The sequence below is a fragment of the Arachis hypogaea genome, chromosome 18, assembly GCF_003086295.3.
Source record: "Arachis hypogaea cultivar Tifrunner chromosome 18, arahy.Tifrunner.gnm2.J5K5, whole genome shotgun sequence".
Taxonomy (NCBI): domain Eukaryota; kingdom Viridiplantae; phylum Streptophyta; class Magnoliopsida; order Fabales; family Fabaceae; genus Arachis; species Arachis hypogaea.
In genome coordinates, this window is record NC_092053.1 from 131,780,758 (window position 1) to 131,802,451 (window position 21,694).

General features: G+C 34.1%; 1 protein-coding gene across 1 annotated transcript; it reads left to right on the forward strand.

Moving 5' to 3' along the window:
• On the forward strand, positions 1–13,763 carry LOC112773226 (amino acid permease 4-like). The gene is made up of 5 exons (XM_025818298.2): positions 1–198; positions 2,835–2,928; positions 3,950–4,164; positions 10,766–10,899; positions 12,945–13,763. Exons 1-5 carry the CDS (start codon positions 75–77, stop codon positions 13,578–13,580), a joined length of 1,203 nt encoding a protein of 400 aa, XP_025674083.2. The 5' UTR covers positions 1–74; the 3' UTR covers positions 13,581–13,763.
• Positions 13,764–21,694: the final 7,931 nt, after the last annotated feature.

Genomic DNA, 21,694 nt, shown 5'->3' on the forward strand with positions numbered 1-21,694 from the left:
CAGTGATTGGATCTGGAGTTTTATCATTAGCATGGTCAATAGCACAATTAGGCTGGATTGCTGGCCCTATTATTATGATCTTCTTTAGTCTCGTCACTTTGTATACTTCATATTTTCTTGCAAATTGTTATCGTGCTGGAGACCCTATTACTGGCAAGAGGAGCTACACTTACATGGAAGCCATTGGCAACATTCTTGGTAAATATTTATGTGAAAAATTTTTATGTCAAAAATAAATTTGAAAAGTAAATGTTACGTATTATGTTAAGTAATTTAATAATAAAAAAAATTCTTGAAAGCTAAACATTGTATAGATAATGTGTTAGATTGGGGATTTTTTATTTATATAAATTAAATAATTATATTATTTACAAATTTCCATCATTTTCAGTGTTTTTTTGGAATTTTTTTTAAGCATATTTCGTTTATAGTGTAATCGAATTAATTTTGCACGTATTTCGTTTTACACTTTAAGCGAAATATAGTGCATTTGGTTTACAGTATAAACGAAATAGAGTAGATATCATGAGATATGTATATCTCGTTTACAGTGTAAACGAAATACGTGTAAACGAAATACGAGTACCTATAGTTATAAAAAAAATTTAATTTTTATAGGTATAAAAATATCATTTTTAAAATAATAAAACGGTATTAAAATACAATTTTAACCGATTATAAAATAAAATTCGATATATGTTTGTTACTTTTAGATCTACCTTAATTAATTTATATCTCATCTATGTTTTAAAATTTAAACTAATAACTTTTTTAAGTTGTTATTCTACAAATGGGAACGTTTCAACTAATGAGCGATTTTAATTGAAGTGACATAATTTAAACCTGGCCATTTAATAAAACAAATTTTATAAGATTTTTCATGTACTCTTTATTATTTAAAATGTTCAAATTATATCCTTCAAATTGTATTAAAATTTTTAAATTTAAATTATATAATCAAAATTTTAAAATTTTTTATGTTTTTATTTTTTTGAGTACTAATTTAAATAAGATGGTTTTTAGAAAATAATGTGATGGCCATTTTAAATTATGATTTTATCGCTACGATTTAAATGGACAAATTTAAATTACGTGTTTGAATGGGCAGTTTTAAATTACGTGACTTGAGTTAAAACCGCTCATTAAAACCGTTTATCTCCCATGCTAATTGAAACGTTTAGAATAACAACGTGAGAAAATTATTAGTTTAAATTTTAAAATATAGATAAGATATAAATTAACAAATGTATATCGAATTTTATTTTTTAAATTGGTCAAAATTATATTTTTAATACAATTTTATCATTTTAAAAATTATATTTTTATACCTATAAAAATTAAATTGTTTATAATTACAAGTACTCGTATTTCGTTTATAGTGTATTTTACACGTATTTCGTTTACACTGTAAATAAAATATACGCGTGTCATGATATCTACTATATTTCGTTTACAGTGTAAACGAAATACGTGCAAAATTAATTCGTTTAGGTAGCGTTTGGTGTAGAGACAGAGACGGAAAAACTGAGACTGAGAGATAGAGACTAAGAAACAAGAATTGAAATAAATCTCAGTATTCTATTTGGTGCAAAATGGGAGACAGGAATTGAAACAAGAATGAAATTCTAATTTAATTTGCACAAAGGGTAAAATTGGAATTAATTAATTGAAATGAAAGTATTTTAGGTATAAAATGTTATTAAAGTTTCTGTCTCCATCTCTAAAAATTTCAGTCCCTTGTGTCCCTACTTTTTGGAGGTACTGAAATACTGAAATTTTAGAGACAGAGACAGAAATTTTAGTACCAGTCTCTAAACTAACAAACACGATACTAAATCTCAGTCTCTTAGTCTCTATCTCAGTACCTGAAAACTTACAGTTGAAAATGGATTTCGGTAAAAAAATTGGAAACAATGGAAATTGGCAAATAATATAATTATTTAATTTATATAAATAAAAAACCCATTAGTTTTGGATTGGCTTTTTTTAGTAAAAAAAATATTTTTTTTTAATAAAATACTTTTATTTAATTTAAAACTTATTTGAATACATCTTTTAAAAAAAGTACCTTTATTTAAAAAAATAAATTATTTACTTTTTCTAAAAGCTAGCAATACCTTGTTTTTAAAAAAAATATAAGTAAAAGATGTTTTTAACACTTAAAAATTTTTTTTAAAAAATTTATCCAAGTGTGAAATAATTTGTCTATTAAAAAAATTTTTCAAAAAAAATAAAATAAATAAATATTTTTTTCAAAAGTGAATCTAAACTAATCCAATATACAATTAATATTAATATAAGAGAAAAAATATCTAAAACTTTAAAAAATAAAAATATCCGAAACTTTATTAAGAAAAACAGCTAAAATATAAACTCAACAAAAATTCATCTTAAGTGAATTTTATATTGATCTTGTTTGACAACCTTAAACTATCTCATTATTAATATATTGATATTGATACGTGAAATTTTACAATATGATATGATAAGTCAGCTATGTTGCAACTATTTTGATTGGACGCATCTTTAAAATAAGATCAGAATAAATAGATTGAAGTGAATTTTAATTGAAAAAGATTGGGAATCAATTTTTTTTTCTAAATAACATTCTTGTTTCTTTTAGATTTCTCTTTTTATCTCCTTAACCTTTGAGCATCTATTACTATTATTTTGTGGGTTGATTATTGGGTGACAAAATTATTTATATATGTTTTGAGTGGATTATGTGAAAAATATTTTTCATCTCTTTAGATTCTATTGAGTGAATAATTTTAAAACTCTAAAGTCACTCCTTTTACAGTCACATAAATGTTGCATATGCCATACCATTGCAGGAGGAAAAAATGTTTATTTTTGTGGAATAATACAATATGCAAATCTTTATGGAACTACAATAGGATATACAATTGGGGCCTCTCTTAGCATGATGTGAGTTCACTTATTAACTCTAACTTTTTATCTTTGAGTTGATATTATTTGAATATTTTGATTTGGAATAATTTAAATTGACTGCTACGACTATATATTGCCTCTTACTATGTCAACTCAAATTAATTAGTCATAGTTCACTAGATTTAATTTTAATTTGAAAAATGAGTTTAATTTCTATTTAATTTGTAAAACTTTCTTAAGCTAACATTTCATCGAATATAGGTTGTTATTACATATTTACAATAAAAAATATTAATAATGCTAAGAGAAAAAAAAAGTCAAAACTTGTATTATTTTTTTTGGTGACTAAAACTTGTATTATTTAATATTTATTAATTGTTACAACAATTAATAAATACTAAATAACACAAGTTCTCACTGATTTTAACTCTTGGATAATACTAGAGAAATAAATAATTGGAATAAGAATTAATTAATTTGGTCTCTCAAATTTTTCGAGTGATTCAATTCAGTCTCTTAATTATTAATTAGCATAATAACCTATCAAAACAAAAATTTAACTCCACAGTTTAATTTGGTCATCCAAATTTGACAATATAATTTAATTTGAACTTTTCGTTGTCATTCCATAAATTTCGTGATGGTGTAACATATTACATGAGGGATTAAAATGTCAAATTGAATTACATATCATCAAATTTTGAAGATCGAATTTGGATCACAAAGTCAGATTTTAATAACTATTTTGGATTTTTGGGTCATTTAAAATCAAGAAGCCAAACTAAGTCACAGAATTAATTTGACCATCATATAATATAAGTCAATTAAAATTTGACGCACCAAATTGAGTTACATATGAGATTTGAGAGGACTAATTAAGTCAAGCTTTTTACTCTTAAGACAAATTGTAAGCTTAGTTTTAAAATAATTTCAACTGTATATATAGTCATCATGTTACTAAAATTACTTCAATATCAAGAAATTGATAGGATTAGTTACAACACTTTATCCTATTGCATTATTTTTTAAATGAAATTTAACATGGTTTATTTGGCAGGGCAATAACAAAGATTCATTGCATATACTCATCTGAAGGAAAAGACCCATGTGTTATTTATGGCAACCCTTATTTAATGGGGTTTGGAATAATCCAACTTGGTTTTTCTCAACTTCCTGATTTTCATAATATTTCATGGCTCTCAATACTTGCTGCAGCCATGTCCTTCACATATTCCATAATTGGTCTCATCCTTGGAATTATCAAAATTGCAGGTTATATATGTCTTTTCCTACATCAAGTTTTTTTCTCTATTTTTTCACATACTTATATTATAATTAAATCGAAATTATATTTAAACATAAATTTTTTTTTGAAAGAGAGAAGCTCAACACAACAAGTGGAGCGAAATAACAGAAAGAACCAAAGAGCATCATAAAGCAATATAGGCAACTCCTAACAACACTAATGCTTATCCCCTTGTCATCTTCGGCATTGCCATTAACAACAAAAAGGATCCACACCTAACCACTCCTTATAGTTCATGAAAGACATATGAATGATCTCATCAACTCCTTTTCCTTTGTTCTGAAAAATTCTTCGATTCCTTTCTAGCCAGATGTTCCATGTAATCGCACAGAAACCCATCAACCACCTCTTGCGGTCCTCCTTGCTAGCTGATATCTCAGTCCAACTTATGAAATGTTCCTTCAACGTCCCCGGGCAAGACCATAGCCTCCCAACAAATGATAACCACGCACACCAAACCTGCCAAGAGAAATCACAACCAAGGAACAAGTGGTGACCATATTCAATACTCTTGTTACAAAACACACATGCAACATCTTCGTGGCGGATAACTCCCAACCGGCTCAGCCTCTCCTTCGTATTGATCCTACCAGTCAACACGAACCAGACAAATAGTTCAACTCTTGGGGGAACTAAACCTTTCCAGATTGTCTTTGTAAAGTTGTAGCTTGTTATATCCTCTGGCATGATGTCCTCCTGTAGTACCTGCAGAAAAGAGTTAGTAGAAAAGACCCCTTGTTTATCAAATTTCCATACAACTCTATCCTCACTGCCATAATCCAATTTGACCAGCCTTAATATATCATGCAGCTGGTTTACTAGATCCAACTCCCATTGGAATAGCTCTCGCCTCCATTGGAAGTTCCATATCCACTCAGCCCCATCCCAGAACCCGCAATCCCCTATAACAGATCCTCTTTGGTTTGAGACCGAGAAAAGTCTCGAGAACTGATCTTTCAGAGCACCACCACGCAACCAAACATCCTCCCAGAATCGAGTCCCTCTTCCATCACCCACCTCCATAGCCAACCCAGTAATCATCTTTTGTCTCACTTGCTGATTCTTGAACTGTATCTGGCAGATATCCTTCCAAGGGCCCCCCTTGGTAGGTAAAACCTGGGAGGACAACAGCACACTTGGGTCCAGGTTATTACAAGCACAAACCACTTTCTTCCATAGCGGACAATCCTCCTTTGAAAAGCGCCACCACCACTTAAAGAGAAGGGCTGTGTTTCGCAGCATGGCATCCCCCACACCCAATCCACCAAGCTTTTTAGGCGCCTGCACCACCTCCCACTTGACCAGAGCCATACCATTCCTACCATCCTCCTTACTCCATAGAAATCTTCTCTGTAAGGAAATAAGCTTCTCCGCAACAGCCTTTGGCATCTTATACAGGCTCAAATAATATACAGGGAGGCTATTTAGTACAGATTTAATGAGCACCAACTTACCGGCCTTATTAAGAACTTTGGCTTTCCAAATGCTGAGTTTTTCCTCCACTTTGTCAACAATTGGCTTCCAAGTCTTCACCAACCTTGGATTAGCTCCTAGCGAGATCCCCAAGTATTTTACTGGAAGGGAGGCTTCCTTACACCCCAGGACGTAGCACATACGTTGTACCCACTGAGCATCACAGTTAATAGGAATCAAACTAGATTTATCAAAGTTGATGCTTAACCCCGACATCAGTTCAAAACAGCGAAGAATTCTCCTGTAGTTCTTAACTGTCTCTTCTTCCGGAGGACAGAACAGAATGGTGTCATCTGCAAACTGAAGGTGCGACAGCTCAACCTGATCTCTACCTATCAGTAGTGGAGATATGCGTCCGTTTCTAACCGCCTCCCCAAGCATCCTATGTAACACATCAACGACAAGGACAAACAGAAACGGAGACAGCGGGTCACCTTGTCGTAGACCCCTTTCCATCTTAAACGGCTTAGAGGGCGAACCGTTTATCAAGACTGACATAGAGCAGGTACTGACGCACTCCATAACCCACCCCCTCCACCTTCTTCCAAACCCCATTTTCTGTAGAACAAGATCCACGAAGCTCCACTTGACTCTATCATATGCTTTCTGGAAGTCTAGCTTTATTATCACTGCTTTCTTTTTTCTCATTTTAAGCCACTGAACAGTTTCGCAAGCAATAAGAGCCCCGTCATGGATTTTCTGGCCCTTAACAAAAGCACTCTGTGTCTCACCTACAAGCCGTGGCATTATTGTTCGCATTCTCCTAACCAGCATCTTAGAAATGACTTTGTATACACATCCAACCATACTGATAGGCCTAAGGTCTTTGATTTCCTTTGCTCCAGTAAACTTAAGAGCCAATGCAACCCAAGTGAGATTAGTATCCGCCGGTAAACTGGAGGACTGGAAAAAGCCCAACACCGCTCCCGTGAACTCAGAGCCAATTTCATCCTAACACTTCTTTATGAAATTCATGTTATAGCCATCACAACCAGGAGCCTTTGATGATTCACAATCCCACACTGCTTCTCTAACCTCCTCAGATGTCGGTTGTATCTCCAAAGCCAAAGCATCAGCCTCACTAATCTTCTCCACCAAACTGTCTCTAAACCCCACCAACGGCGACTTCTCCTGGTGATACAAGTCCTTGTAGAAGTCCCTAATTGCAATCTTGATTCTAGCTTGATTCCTTATCAATCTTCCATTAATAACCAATGCATCAACCCTATTGTTTCTCCTTCTCGCCGAAGCTATGTTGTGGAAGTATCTTGTGTTTTTATCTATGTCCCTGACATGTCTTGAGCGCGACATCTGCTTCCAATGTAGTTCTTTTCTAACATACCACTTCGAACAGCATGTCACAAGCGCTTTCCTTCTTGCCTCCACCGTTTCATCATAGGCCCCTTCGCTCACCATATCATCAATCTTCTTAATCTCTTCCTCCAGCTTCAAAATTTTGTTTGTTCATGTCTCCAAAGGTGTCTTTATGCCATCTTCTCAAAGGACCTGCCAAAGCCTTCAGCTTATCTGTGAATTGCATCTGTTGTAGCCCTCTCCATTCCTCTTTTACCATTCTTAAGAACCCTTCATGTGTAAACCACGAGTCAAGGCTTCTGAACGGTCTAGGGCCATCTCTCAACCTCTTATCTTCCACTATAAGAGGACAATGGTCTGACAGTCCCCTTGGACCACCTCGTAACCGAGTCTCCGGGAGCTTTTCTAACCACTCCAAACTCACCAGGGCTCTGTCAATACGGCTACAAGAACGTCCTCTGAACCAGGTGAACTTACGGTCGGTAATCGGCAAATCCACTAAACCCATGTCTTGTACCCAGTTCTTGAAATCCTCTGCCGACAAGGATAAGCTATCGGTACCTCTCCTTTCTTCAACATGTAAAATCTCATTAAAGTCTCCTATGAAACAACAGGGAACCTGGCATAGACCAACTATGTAACTCAGCTCCTCCCACACAACAAGCTTCTCATCTCTAGCGTGTGCACCATAAACCAATATAAAAGCACAATTAAAATTATTCTGCGGCAGAATTCCTTCAACACACAACCATCTCTCACTTTTATAGCAATTTCTAACATAAAAAAAACCCTCATCCCATAATAGCAACAACCCGCCAGACGCCCCAGTAGCCTCAACATATTCCCAACCAACACAACTATCCCCCCATATTCTTGAAATATCAAATCTAGTTACCGACGGTCTTTTAGTCTCTACCAAACCTAGCATGTTTAATCTATATTTATTCTTCAGGTCCTTCACCATTCTCAGCTTCCCGTCACCCCTCAACCCCCTAACATTCCAAGAACTAATAATCATTTTAAATAAATACTGCACACCTTTTTTTGTATTTTGGGTCTGCTTCGTCTAGCTTTTGCCTTCTGTTTTGCCAGCCTTTTTTTCCGAGCAATTTCTTCATTCTGTTGTTGAAGTCCTGCCATAATATCCTCTTCTTCATCATATAATTTGGCTCCTGACTCTTTTGCCAATTCCCAAACCCTTTTGTTCTCTATCAGCTGCTCCTTCAATCTTGAACTCTCATTATCACTAACTTCATTATCCTCCGCAAGCGTTCTGTCCTCCTCACTATCCTTATCATCACTAAGTTCATTTCGTTCCTGAATCTCTGGTAAAATTTGGTGGCAAGTCACTTCAATTTCAGGTGCTTTACAGCCATTACGTTGATCTTCGTCACTGTTCTCATAAGACACATCATTACAGTGTCCATTATTCTGTCCGTCATCTCTATCCTTGGACTCTCGGGCCCGTTCAGACATCCCAAACACTTGTAGTTTACTGCATCCTCCCTCCATTATCAGATCTCCTCTGCTCCCGACCTTTCTTCGCCTATCATCAGTAGCCACTTCGGAGTCCCCAGCAGATTCGCATGGTTCGGCTTCTACGGGGATCCTCGGTCTCGCCAATGAACCATTACCGCCGCCTTCCGTCCCGGCTTCTCTCCGCTACACCGGACCTCCCCTTCCCGTCGACCCCTCGCAGCCTCCAACTCCAGATCGTGGTCGTTGCCTGAGTCCCATGACCATGCCTCCCACAATCGGATGCACCTCGCGCGTGGTTGTTGCATGGAGTAACGCCTTTCCACACTGCCAGACTGCCCCAGGCTGACCCGTTCCCATGCAACCCGGCCCAATAGCATTTCCCGTGTCTCCAGCTTGTATCATTACATTAGAGTTTAGTTCGTGGCCCAACAAAGGAGTGCTGGTGTTTATTTCTTTGGTGGGTCCATGGTTGGTTTTTTTGGTAGCAGGCCTTGTATATTCCTTAGCTAGCCCAATAGCATTGCAGCAATAGTTCCAGGAAACCGTAGCTTCTGAATCCCCTTTAGTACTTCCTTCATATCCCACTAAATCAGCTGAACCATGAATGCCAGAGTTATGAGGATCAAACGGTACTAATTTCATTTGATCAGAACTTAAATGTTCATAACTCCATTCGTTTAAAATCATTTCTGAAATTACCACGTTGTCCTTATCTTCAACCTTCTCACGCAGTCCCTCCATTATTACTTCTGCAGCTTGATCTGTATACTTCGTCGATTTTATTGAATTTTCCGGCCACCTAACTGTGACATCACAATCCCTTGCACATATGTTCTTCTGTTGCTCGCATCTGACTGCTTCACCTTCCATAATTCCTGCCTGACAATTCATCCCAAAAATTTCACGTCCCACTTCTTTTACCAACACGTCAAAGCCACTGGTGTCAATCGTGATATGGACCCATTCATTGATCACATCTAACACACACGTGTCAATTTGGATTCGGCCAACACTAAAGGACTGGCACGATTCCGTTCCTTCATCGCATCCAACCACCTCACCCCATAGGCTTCCTATTATACTAAAAGTATCCATGGACCACGCATGCAACGGCACCCCGAAACATTCCAACCAAACTCTTCGAGTTTCACTCTTTTCCGACTCATCCCATCTCCATACCCTATGAAACAACTGTAGCAGACTATTCATTTTGAATGTATAAGCCTCCTCCGCATTCAGCAAACTGTCGAAGGTCAACAGAGCTTTATACGCTCCCATTTCTCGCACTTGAATTACTTGAGGAAAGTTCTTCGCAACCGATTCCTTTAAAGATCTAAAGTCAATGGCTTTCGTCGTTCCCCCAACTAGGCTTCTTTGCAACCAGACCAAGTTTTCTGTCGCCACCCCCACTTCCACCTTTTTTGTCCACCCATTCTTGTGCGGCTCTTTGATTGTTTTCTCCTTAGTTAGGATTGTAGCAGCGGCCGCTGAATCTTTCTGCTTCTCTTCTTCTTCTGGTGGTTGCTGGCCTCGTGGTTGCACACTGTTCCTTTCCTTCACAGTAGACGTTCTCCGATATTTAGCTTCCCCCACGAATACTACCTTCCCTCTCAACCGCAGACGATTCATGTCTGCTATAGCTTTCAAGGCTCCTCCTTTCGTGGTATACCGTATGAACGCAAAAATGTATAAGCCACCATGTTTTTGTTTTCTTGATAAGTATATGTCGTTTATGTGACCAGTCCAATTGAACAGTTCGAACAGCTCCCTCTTAGAAATGTCTTCTGGAAGATTATCCACAAATATTGAGTATGAATCGTGCTCTAAACGTCGATACTCTTCTCGGTTCCAAACACGAGGATCTTTAACCTGACCTAACCTTCTACCCCCAAGTGTTTCCTACCCTTGCTCGCTCGCTGTCTCTCATTCTATCTCTCTCAATGATATCTAAAATTTTATTTAAACATAAATTAAACTGAAATTTGTGTTTAAAAAAAAAATACGGTTTGATTCAGAAAAGTTTCATTCATGTGATATACTAATATATTGCTAAACATGATATATTAGTAAAATATTAATGGTTGGTTGATGAGTAAAGATTAAAAATATATTATTTTAAAAATTAAATTAATATTTTATTTTTATTTTTTTTTTCAATTTCAGGAATCATAAATTGGAATTTTTATATAGTTTATGAATAATATAGCATAAAAAAAAGGGCTTATCATTTTGAGATGTAGCGGAGTATAGTAAAATTATATTATTGGCTAATATTTTTTTTATGGTTGGTTCTTGAAACAGAAAATGGTACTGTAATGGGTACCCTAGCAGGAGCTAAAGGAGAATTACCGATTGATAAAGTGTGGGGGATATTTCTAGCTCTTGGAAACATTGCCTTTGCATATTCATATTCTTTTATTCTCATTGAAATTCAGGTACATCATTTTTAATTTCTTAATCAAATAAAGGTTTTTTTTTTTTTTTTTTAAACCAAAGATAGGAGACTCGAATGCACAACTTCTTAATTGAGTATGGAGAGACTATGCCATTTGAACTATTACTCATTGACAAATAAAAGTCTTTTTTTACTAATTCATAAACTTAAAATTTAATGTATTTACGTGAAATTACATCTAAATTATATTAAGGTGGTGTTTGTTTACAAAAATAAGGATAATTTCGGAAGAATGTTCGAAACGAGAGGGAATATTTATGAATTTTCAAAAATATTTTTAATTATTTACTATATATTTGTATATATTTATATATATTATTTTATAATTTTTAATAAAATATTTAATTATTAAAATAATCAAACCTGACATAATAGAACAATAATAAAATTTATCATAACAGAATAGCCAAAACTTTATTTTACAGCATAATCAATTTTTTTATGAATACTAAATATATATTTGTACATAATAATTAATTAATGACTAATTTTTGTGTTAAACATGGTTGAAGTCAGGGACGGACCTAAAGGGGGGCGAGTAGTGGCCTCGGCCCCCCAAAATTTTTAGAAATTATATTTATATATGAGATATGTATTTAAAAAATAAAAAATATTATATAATTTAGAATTTTTATATGTATTATTTTTTATTATGTGATAAATTTATGTCTTAATTGTCAATGAGTAATAACTCAAATGACATAGTCTCTCCATACTCAATTAAGATGTTGCGGGTTCGAGTCTCCTATCTTTGGTAAAAAAAAAAAATTATGTCTTAATTGTTTAATTCACTAATATTTTTCACTTAACTAATTTAATATCATACCCTCAAGTCTTTGTAACTTTCAAATTAGTTTTTATATAATAATCTCTATATTTATTTTTAAAAAAATTATTTATTTATTTTATATTAACATATTTAAAATTTATATTATTATATTAATAATAACTTATGTAGTTATATTTTGGTAATCATATTATGTACTTTAGATATTCTTTTTTTATAGAAAATACTTATTTTTCTTCTAAATTTACGTTGTTGAAAAAAAAACTTTTATATAAACATCTTATATCTTGTATTCTATAAAGGTATTGTGTCTTTCAAATAATTAATAATTTATCATTTATTTTTAATTTTTTAAAATTTTTTGAAAGAATTAATTTTAATTAATAAGATATGTGATCATTTTCAACTAAACACGCTATAAATTATTAGTACTTTATAATTTTATAATGTACTATTAATATTGTTATATTTTTTTATGTAACTATCGTATTAAAAATAAAATTGTGAAAAAATTTATATATATATATATATTGATAATTTTTTTAAAAAACTAACTCTAATAACTATATGTTAATTATTTTTATGAAATGAAAAAAAAATTATCTAAAATTCGGCCCCTCCATACTAAACTTTCTGGATCCGTCCCTGGTTGAAGTATTTTTCTTACCTCAAGAAAAAAAAAAAAAAGAGCAATAGTTTTAGATATCTCTTGTGTCTCTACTTATCAATTTAAGCGTTAGAAATAAATGGTAACAAATGAAAATCTAATATATAGTTATATACAACAAAATTAAATATTGATTTTATTGTCTTATCGAACTATTATTTTTTATCTAAATTTATTGTTTCTGTTGACTTTTTAAACCCTTATCCGCTGGACTTTTTAAAAACCCAACTTGAAAATAAAATTAGTATTTTTCTAAAAAAAATACTACCTATTCTTTAAAATTTAGTTTTTAATCAATCTTTTTAAAAATTTGTTATTATTTAATTAATTTAAATATCTATTTTTATATACTAATTGTTCGAAAAATTCAAAAAATTACTTATTTTTTATTTTCTTTCTCCTCTAAAAATCGAATAAAAAAATATTTAAAAAATATCTAATTATACTAATTTTTTTAAACAATAATTTCGAGGGATCTAACGAAATTAATAATACAAATTTTAATATATCTTTTGGCTATTATTATATAAATTGATTAGTATACAATAATGATATTTCTCTGACTAAACAGGATACCATAAAGTCTCCTTTTGAACTAAAAACAATGATGTTTGCTACAAGGATAAGCATTGCAACAACAACAACATTCTATGTCTTATGTGGATGCATAGGTTATGGTGCATTTGGAAACTCAGCACCAGGAAATTTACTTACAGCATTTGATAATCCAATTTGGCTTATTGACATTGCAAATTTAGCACTAGTCATTCACCTTGTGGGAGCATACCAAGTTTATTCCCAACCCCTCTTTGCATTTGTTGAAGAACATGCATCTAAGAGATGGCCAAGTCTTGAAATTGAACACAAGGTGGAAATACCATTTTTACCCTCTTTCAAACTAAACAAATTGAGACTAGTTTGGAGATCATTTTTTGTTGTGGTAACAACTTTTATATCAATGTTGGTTCCATTCTTTAATGACATAATGGGAGTGATTGGAGCATTAGGATTTTGGCCCTTAACAGTTTATTTCCCTGTGGAGATGTACATCAAACAAATGAAAATCCAAAAATGGAGTGAGAAATGGATTGGTTTACAATGTTTGAGTATGTTTTGTCTCTTAGTAACACTTGCTGCTCTTGTTGGATCAGTGGTTGGTGTCTTGCTTGACCTTTCAAAATTCAAGGCATTCAGCTCACAATTATAGTACTCAAATTAAAGCGCGATATATATAGCCTTGGTTTTTGTATTACTTGTTTAATTATTCATCACACATTCAGTGATTTTGTTATTATTATCACACTCTATGTAAAATTGTAAATGTTATTGAAATAATTAAATAATACAATATTAGGACTTACATTAAATTAAATCTTCTTCCTTTGTATAATATTTTGTGTTAGACAACTTGTTGATCTTACTTTCATTTTTTTTTTTAAAACGACTAAGGCTTGGTTTAGTAAAATTTTTTAAAAAGCTGTTTGTGTTTTTTAAAAGCACAAACTCTTCATTTTGTATTTGGTAAATCAAAAATACTATGTGCTTGTACTTGCAATTGTGATACTTTTGAAAGCAACTAAGGTATAACTTTTGAAAGTTGGCTTGTACTTTTTAAAATTTAAAAGTCTAATATAACCTCGTATATTAACTAATTTTTAAATTTAACGCTTAAATTTATGTCTTTTATAATATTTTTAAATTTTAAAAACTATTTTACCAAACTTAATTGTTGCTACTTGTATTTATTAAAAGTCATTTTTAATTTGATTTATCAAATATAAATGCTAAACTTTTTAAAAAGCTAGCTTTTATAAGCTACTTTTAAAAAGTAAAAGTTTTACCAAACTAAGTCTAAATATAGTTTTTTTTTTGTGACTAAACAGAAAAGAAAGAAAAAAAAAATAGAAACAAAAACAAATTAAATGGCTAGGTTCATATCTAAATCTATTAGATGTTGAAGCTCACTCCATGGTTGACTCCAATTCGAGTGAATGTCCGCGCCAGAAGCAGCTGCTTTAGCCATATAATCTGAAACACTATTTACATTTCTCTGAATTAAAAGAATAGAGACTCTCTAATTCCAATTCATAACCTCCTGTATATGCTTTGCCAAATCCCATTCCGAGATATCCTTACCAAGCATTCTTTGGTTTACCAAGAAAAGAGCTTCTAAACAGTATGTTTCACAAATAACCTTACGAAATCTACTTTTCCAAACTAGAAGTAAACCTCTCCAAATCGCTTACAATTCAGCAAAAAGAATACTGCACACTTTGACTTTCTCAGTGCAACCTTTCAACCAACATCCATCAGAATTGCGAATGATACAACTAAATCCAGCATAGCCAAAAGAAGCAAAACAACTAGCATCATAATTCAATTTAACAGAATGAACTGGAGGTGGAACCCAATGCAAACAAAGCGAAGGAGGAGACAAAGATTGATGCATAGCAAAAATAGTGTGGAACTCTCTTACTGAACTACGAATCAAACTCACCACTTTACTAGCACTCCAGAAGTCATCTGTATTAAATAAGTCATGATTCCTGCTTCTCCAAATCCACCAAATGGTCGAAAAGAAAAGAAAACATCTCCACTCTTTGCACCTCTGTAGAGCCAATCATGTAAATCTGAGTTATCTGAATACAGGTCTAAAAGGTTCCAAACCTCCTTGGCACTAGGACACTCCCGAAGACAATGAAGAATGGATTCAGAACCATTCTGACACTGATGACAAGTGCTAGATAAAGCTAAGCCACGACCCAAACGAAACTCTGCCGTAGGAATAGCATTATAAAGATTGAGCTAAATCAAGAACTTGTACTTCTCAGGAATATGCAGTCGCCATACCCACAACCAATTATCACGCTCATTCCAGTCAAACTTTCTTTTGACTAGCCAACTGTATCCACTCCTAACTGAGTAAAGTCTAGAAGATGCTACACCCCACGACCAACCCGAACTCTCTCCAGCATTCAAACACTGTTTGACATCTTTTGGAATGTTAGAGAAAACATCATGGAGATTTCATTGACCATCTTTTCAAACGTCTCTAATAGTTAAATCAGAGTCAGATATATGTACAAAAGGGACATCTTGAACAATTCGGCCCTTAATACTCCAATTGTCACACCAAAAAGATTGATCAAGTGACCCAATGCACCAAGAGAAGGTATCCTTAAGAGTAACAAAAGACTTTGAGATACTCTTCCAAACATGAGAAGTGTTGCAAGGGACCGGACCATCTAAAACTCTTTCATTTTTCAGATACTTCTCCCTCAATAGAGCAACCCAAGACTTATCCTGACAATGAAAAAATTGCCAAACCAATTTACCAAGTAAAGATATATTAACACACGCAGGATCTCTAACACCCAAGCCACCAAATTTTTTTGGAGTGAACACGGTCCTTCAACTAACAAGAGAAAGACCTCTGCCATCAACTTGACCATTCCAAAGGAACTGTCTCATCATAGAAGACAATTTATCGCAAACCCAATTTGGAAAAAAAGATACCTGCATATGATAGACAGGAATGGATGCTGCAACATAATTGATCCGGCAAAATTTCCCTGCTTTATTTAGAAGCCTTCCTTTTCAATTAGCTAATCTTTCCCTCACCTTTTCAATCACCGAATGAAAAGAAGCCCTACTGGTACGAGAATGATTAATGTTAACTCCAATATATCTTCCTAAGTCCAAAGTAAAACGTATTGAAGAAACACTAGTAAAAATATCTCTTTTACGAGTAGTCACATTTTTAGAACAAAAAGTTTTAGACTTTTTAAGATTTACTTTCATGCCAAATACCTTGTAAAAAATGTTAAGAGAATGCATGACCATTTGGATTTGACTCTTTATAGTCTGACAGAAAAGTAAGAGATCATCTGCAAATATCAAATGAGAAAATTTTGGGCTACCCCTAGTGACAAACTGGTTTCCACACACCCTCGACCACCTTATGAGATATATAACAAGCAAGTCTTTCCATACAAAGCACAAATAAGAAAGGAGACATTGGATCACCTTGTCTAAGCCCCCTTCTAGGAGCAAAACTATCCAATTTATTCCCATTTTAGATAATAGAAAGAGATGATACACGTACACAATTCATAATCAAATTAACAGTGATGATTGGAAAACCAAAAGCAATGAGAGAATTCTCCAAAAACCTCCAATCCACCCTATCATAAGCTTTTTCAAGATCAATTTTAAAAGCAAGAGTATAACACCCAACCACACAAAACTTTATGCTTAAACCATAAAGTAGATATGGTGTGATATTACGACCTCTAAAATAAAGTATATATAATAATATTGAAAATGATATAGTATACGAAGAGCCTTGAAAAACGGATAAGTTAAAAAGCGTAAAATAAAAAGCGCAACGCCCAGAAAACAGGATTACTTGCGTGTAAAGAAATCTATGGTTTAAAAGCATAACTAAATAGAAAGTAGAAGTAGAGAGACAAGAAAATGATATAACAAGCTCCTAACTCAGCCTGCGAAGTTAAGGCTGGCCGCTCCTAACTCAGCCTGCGAAGTTAAGGCTGGCCGGAGAATATTTACATACAGTATATACATAATAAAAGCCCAAAAGAACATGTTTAAAAGCCCTAGTTCTCCATAAAACCTCTAAGAGGTACCAAAGATAAAGTATTCATATACATATAAGGAGAGTCTAATATATATATATATATATATATATCAAAATAACAAAAGTAGAGCCTCAAAATGAACCACTTCGTAGCAGAACTCCAGACGCCTAGCGAGGTACCGCTCGACCTGCATTTGAAAAATAACAACATAGTATAGGGTGAGAACCGAAGGTTCTCAGCATGGTATAGGTGCCACACACATAAGATATAAGGTCCTGGGAATGCCAGAGGCAATCCTAGAATGCCAACACTCAGATTACAAAGCTTAAATTACTAAACAGAAACCATAAAACAGGTGGTCTTCTAAGGATATCTAAGCCTAGTTTAAACTTGACCTTAACACTAAGTCTTTCTACCTTTCCTCCGTTCCTCCATCACCGGTGAGTTTGCAAAGACAGACAAACAGACAATTGCAAGCACAGGTAAGAGACTAGTAGTGCAAATAGCAAATATCACAATTAACATAGTATAATCAACTAGGCATTCCCAATTAATGCATAGCCAACAAAGCAAACAATATGCACATGATGTATGCCTTTTCTACTGGCCGTGAGCTCACTCGTCAGTTAGCTGCCAGAACCCGACATACTCGGTAGCTAACCCGGATACTGTCTCTCGACTGCGCATCTCCAAGAGGCACAAGATCGAGGATTAGTGCCCTACCACCTTCTCCCGGAGGCATACAGTAGGGTAAAATAAATCGGAGAATTAGTGCCCTACCACCTTCCCCTAGTGAGGCTGTGCCAAACCGGTCGGGGATTAGTGCCCTACCACCTTGCAGACAGAGAGAGAAAGAATGTGAGGGAATATGTCGGAGGATTAGTGCCCTACCACCTTCCTCACATCCCACAAAACTCATCAATATCATTGTTATGTCCATCTATTCTCAAAATTCGTAATCATTATTCCTTTACATTTATTCATTATAGCCTGGTCTCACCTATACATCTAATGTCTTTGCATTTTTGTACATAATTTATCATTTGAAAGTCTTACTTCACTCTTAAGTTACCTCCATTTCCTAGCTTCAACTCATCACTAGAGCTATTACTATGATATAATGCTAAAAGGATGAGAATATAGGTTTAGAAGTTTAAAATTCGACTTAACAACACAAAATCCAGATTTGCTAAAACAGGGGTCACGCATACGCGTGGGCTGCGAAAATCCATGCTTGCATACACAAGCTCCCTACTCGCGTATGCGTGAATCCCAACCCGAAAGGGTGGACGTGTCGCGAGCAGGTGGTCGCGTACACAAATCTCAGGTCACGCGTACGCGTGGGCGTACGTTTTTCCAAAAATTTTACTAAGTCTGAAAAAGCTGCAGAATTTCAAATTTCAAATCCAAACTTTTGACGCGCATAACGTTTTCGTTTTAAATCATTTTCCTTCCATTCTTCGAACGGTGTAAACTTCACGAACCTAATTTTTATATAAAATAAGTTTGAAATCATTCAGGGGTCCGGAAGCCAAGTTATGGCTCGCCAAAGTTCGTTCGAAAACCAATTTTCACAAAAACCTTCCACCCTCTATTTCATTGATTCACCATTCAAATATCAACCATTCCACACTTAAAAATTAGTCCTAAAATATGCAATATCACAGAAACATAATTTTGCATCCTGCTATCATCCATCATACATCAACATTACATAATTTTGTACCTAAATTCTTACTTTAAATAATAAGACTATGAGCAATCCACTAATTATGCACAAACAACCTTATCAACAAACCAATCATTATTCAAATACCACTTTAGCTTTCTAATTCCAACATAATCATAATCACCAATACATACTCAATCCATGTCTTCAACCATTATCACAAACACTAACACTCAACATGCTTAATCATTCCAACCTATCCTATGGTCCTCTACCCTAAGGTTTCACAGAACATTATATATTAAATATGCAAAATCTAAATCATACATTGGCCGATTTTCACGTATTTTCTGAGACAACCCACCAAGACACCAAGTACAGCCCCAAAAAGTCCAAAATCACCAAAGCACAAGCACCCAACCTCCTCCAAGTTCCAAAGCTCACAGTTCAAGCTCCAACATATACATATATACACCTAAATTCACATATATCACACACATATACCCAAATTCAATATCCAATACACCAATTCAAAAAATTAGCTAGAATTCTAGTATCCTCACCTTACCCAAGCATCGTATAAGCAAGAGTGAATATTTTCCTCAAACTAATCGGATCCTAATACATCAAAGAGGCAAAAGCTCAATACCACTTACATAATTTCAAAAAATTAGAGAAAGGAGAGGCTAAGAGTGATAGAGTGGCTTAACTATGAAATTATTTTGATAGATTCATAGAGCTCGACGCAGTAGTCGCGTGGGTGCAAACGGTGCGGCAATCGGAACTCGGAGTAGAAATTTAGAGCAAATTGAATTGAGGACAAGGGTTTAGACTTGTAACACGTTCTCCTCCCCCCTTTCCAAATTATTTCCAGCGTGGCTGAGAATGAAAGGGAACAAGGGAAGCTGAGTTTAATTAAGTGGCTGGGTTGGATTGGGCCTTTGGGCTCATTTTGGGTCCGGTTTGTCCGATATAGCCTGTTTGGCCCAATTTTAGGCCAAATTCTTTAAAATTAGTGTCAAAATTCTCGTTTTAATTAGCACTATCTTATTTTACTATAAAATTTGTATTTCTAATCTCCTTTATTAAAATTAATTTGTTGGTTAATTATTTATTAATTTTACGGGGTTTACAAAGAGTACCTTTCTTAAATTTTGTGTGCTTCATAAAATTCAGAATTTCTTGGACCACAATAATATTATCAGGAGCACCACGACCTGGAATAAAACCTTCTTATAAAGGACTAACAATATATGGAAGAAAGAGCCGAAGACGATTAGTCAATACCTTGGTGATAATTTTATAAACACAAGTTAATAGGCATGAAATCCTTCATAAAGGTAGGGTTATTAATTTTAGGAAGAAGTACAATCAGAGTTTTCATGATGCTAGGATTTAAGTACTCTCGCAAAAAGTGCTCCGAATAATATTTAAAATCTCAGTGCCTACTATCTTCCAATATTCTTTTAAAAAAATAAGCTTGAAAGTCATCTGGACCAAAGCCTTAAAATGACTCATACTGAATACTACTGACTTGACTTCCGCAGAAGAGACAGGGTCAATTAACTTAGCATAAGCCTCGGTGCTTAGAGTGGGCATCGGAACATCTCCTAAACAATAAACCTCAACCTCTTTCGTTGTACCAAAGAGATTCTTGTTAAAAAGAGAGGGCTTCTTCTTGGAGAATATCTGGATCAGTAGACCAAGACTCATCTCTAACATATAATCAATGTACTTTATTATGGTTTTTACGCACCAAAATCTAAAGATGAAAGAATTTAGTGTTTCTATCCCCATACTTGACCCATTGCTCTCTAGATTTCTGGTACCAAAAAAGTTTCTCTTGCAATAAAAGTTCAGCTTCTTTAATTCTCAGAGACAACACATCGGTAATCCCTAAATGTCATTAAATCTGATCAATCTGATATTCCAGCTTACCTTTTCGCCCAAAAATATTTCCTAAAACTTTTGAGTTAAAATCCAAAGAAACCTTTTGAACCATCTTATGCCTTTTAGTAACGCCTATAAACCCTTGATTCCAAGCCTTATTAATAACATGTTTATAAGAAGGGTGTGTTGTCCATGCAACCTGAAACCTAAAAGGACGAGAACCTTTCACTCTGGGGCCACCATGACAATGAACTAAAATAGGGCAATGATCATAATGAATCCTGCTAACAATTTCAGAATAACCCTCAAGAAACATTGTCATCCACACCTCATTAACTAGTGCTCTATCCAATTTTTTAGCAAAGTCTCTGCCAACCTGAACTGTTATATACCAAGTATATCTCCTACCAGTTACTTTAAGATCAAAGAGTTCACAATCATCTAGAGTAGTAGCTAATAGACTAGTTCTGTGAGAAAAAAAATAAGCACTCGTACTCTCGTCTGGCACCACAATCTCATTAAAATCACCAACGGACAGCCATGGTCCATTATGGCCTAAATTAATAAAACACAAATAATCCCAAAGCATATTTCTTTTTTTAAATTGAAGACTCCCATACACTGAACTACAAAGCCTAAATATAGTTTCTTGTGAAAAAAATTGGCACATCAAAAAAATAATCATATTCAGTCTAGATATTATTGACGATTTTGATTTGGCCAATGATAAATTTTTCGGTCCTGATTAGTTGTCGGTAGCATACTTATATGTAGTAGTGATATCATGTTATACTATTCAGTTTAATACATTATAACTGATCCGTCACCTTATAATTCGATTTTTATTGGACATTATGAATCATAATTCGACTTTATTTGCCTTCATTCTAAATTTGTAACGGACGATCTTAATAACCATTATTTTGACTTAATGACGAATGGTTATAACATCAATTCTATTCATCAACTCCATGTCTATAAAAAGTGCCAATTTCTATATCTCAAAACACACACACACATGATAAGTTTTATTTCATGTTTAACATTCTATAATCATAGAATTTTTATATCTTTTAAACACTTATTGACTTAAGCGTCGGAGTGTCTTTTGCAGGTACCCACCTACCCACCTACTGTGTTCTTTGACGTCCGAGTTATTCTCAC

What these genes read in the sequence shown, in the direction of transcription:
- LOC112773226 (XM_025818298.2), top strand. Translation starts at nt 75, where the DNA reads ATGATCTTCTTTAGTCTCGTCACTTTGTATACTTCATATTTTCTTGCA. An exon ending in AGCCATTGGCAACATTCTTG is followed by an intron (nt 199 to 2,834) that starts GTAAATATTTAT and finishes ATACCATTGCAG; the next exon opens with GAGGAAAAAATGTTTATTTT. An exon ending in GGGGCCTCTCTTAGCATGAT is followed by an intron (nt 2,929 to 3,949) that starts GTGAGTTCACTT and finishes TTTATTTGGCAG; the next exon opens with GGCAATAACAAAGATTCATT.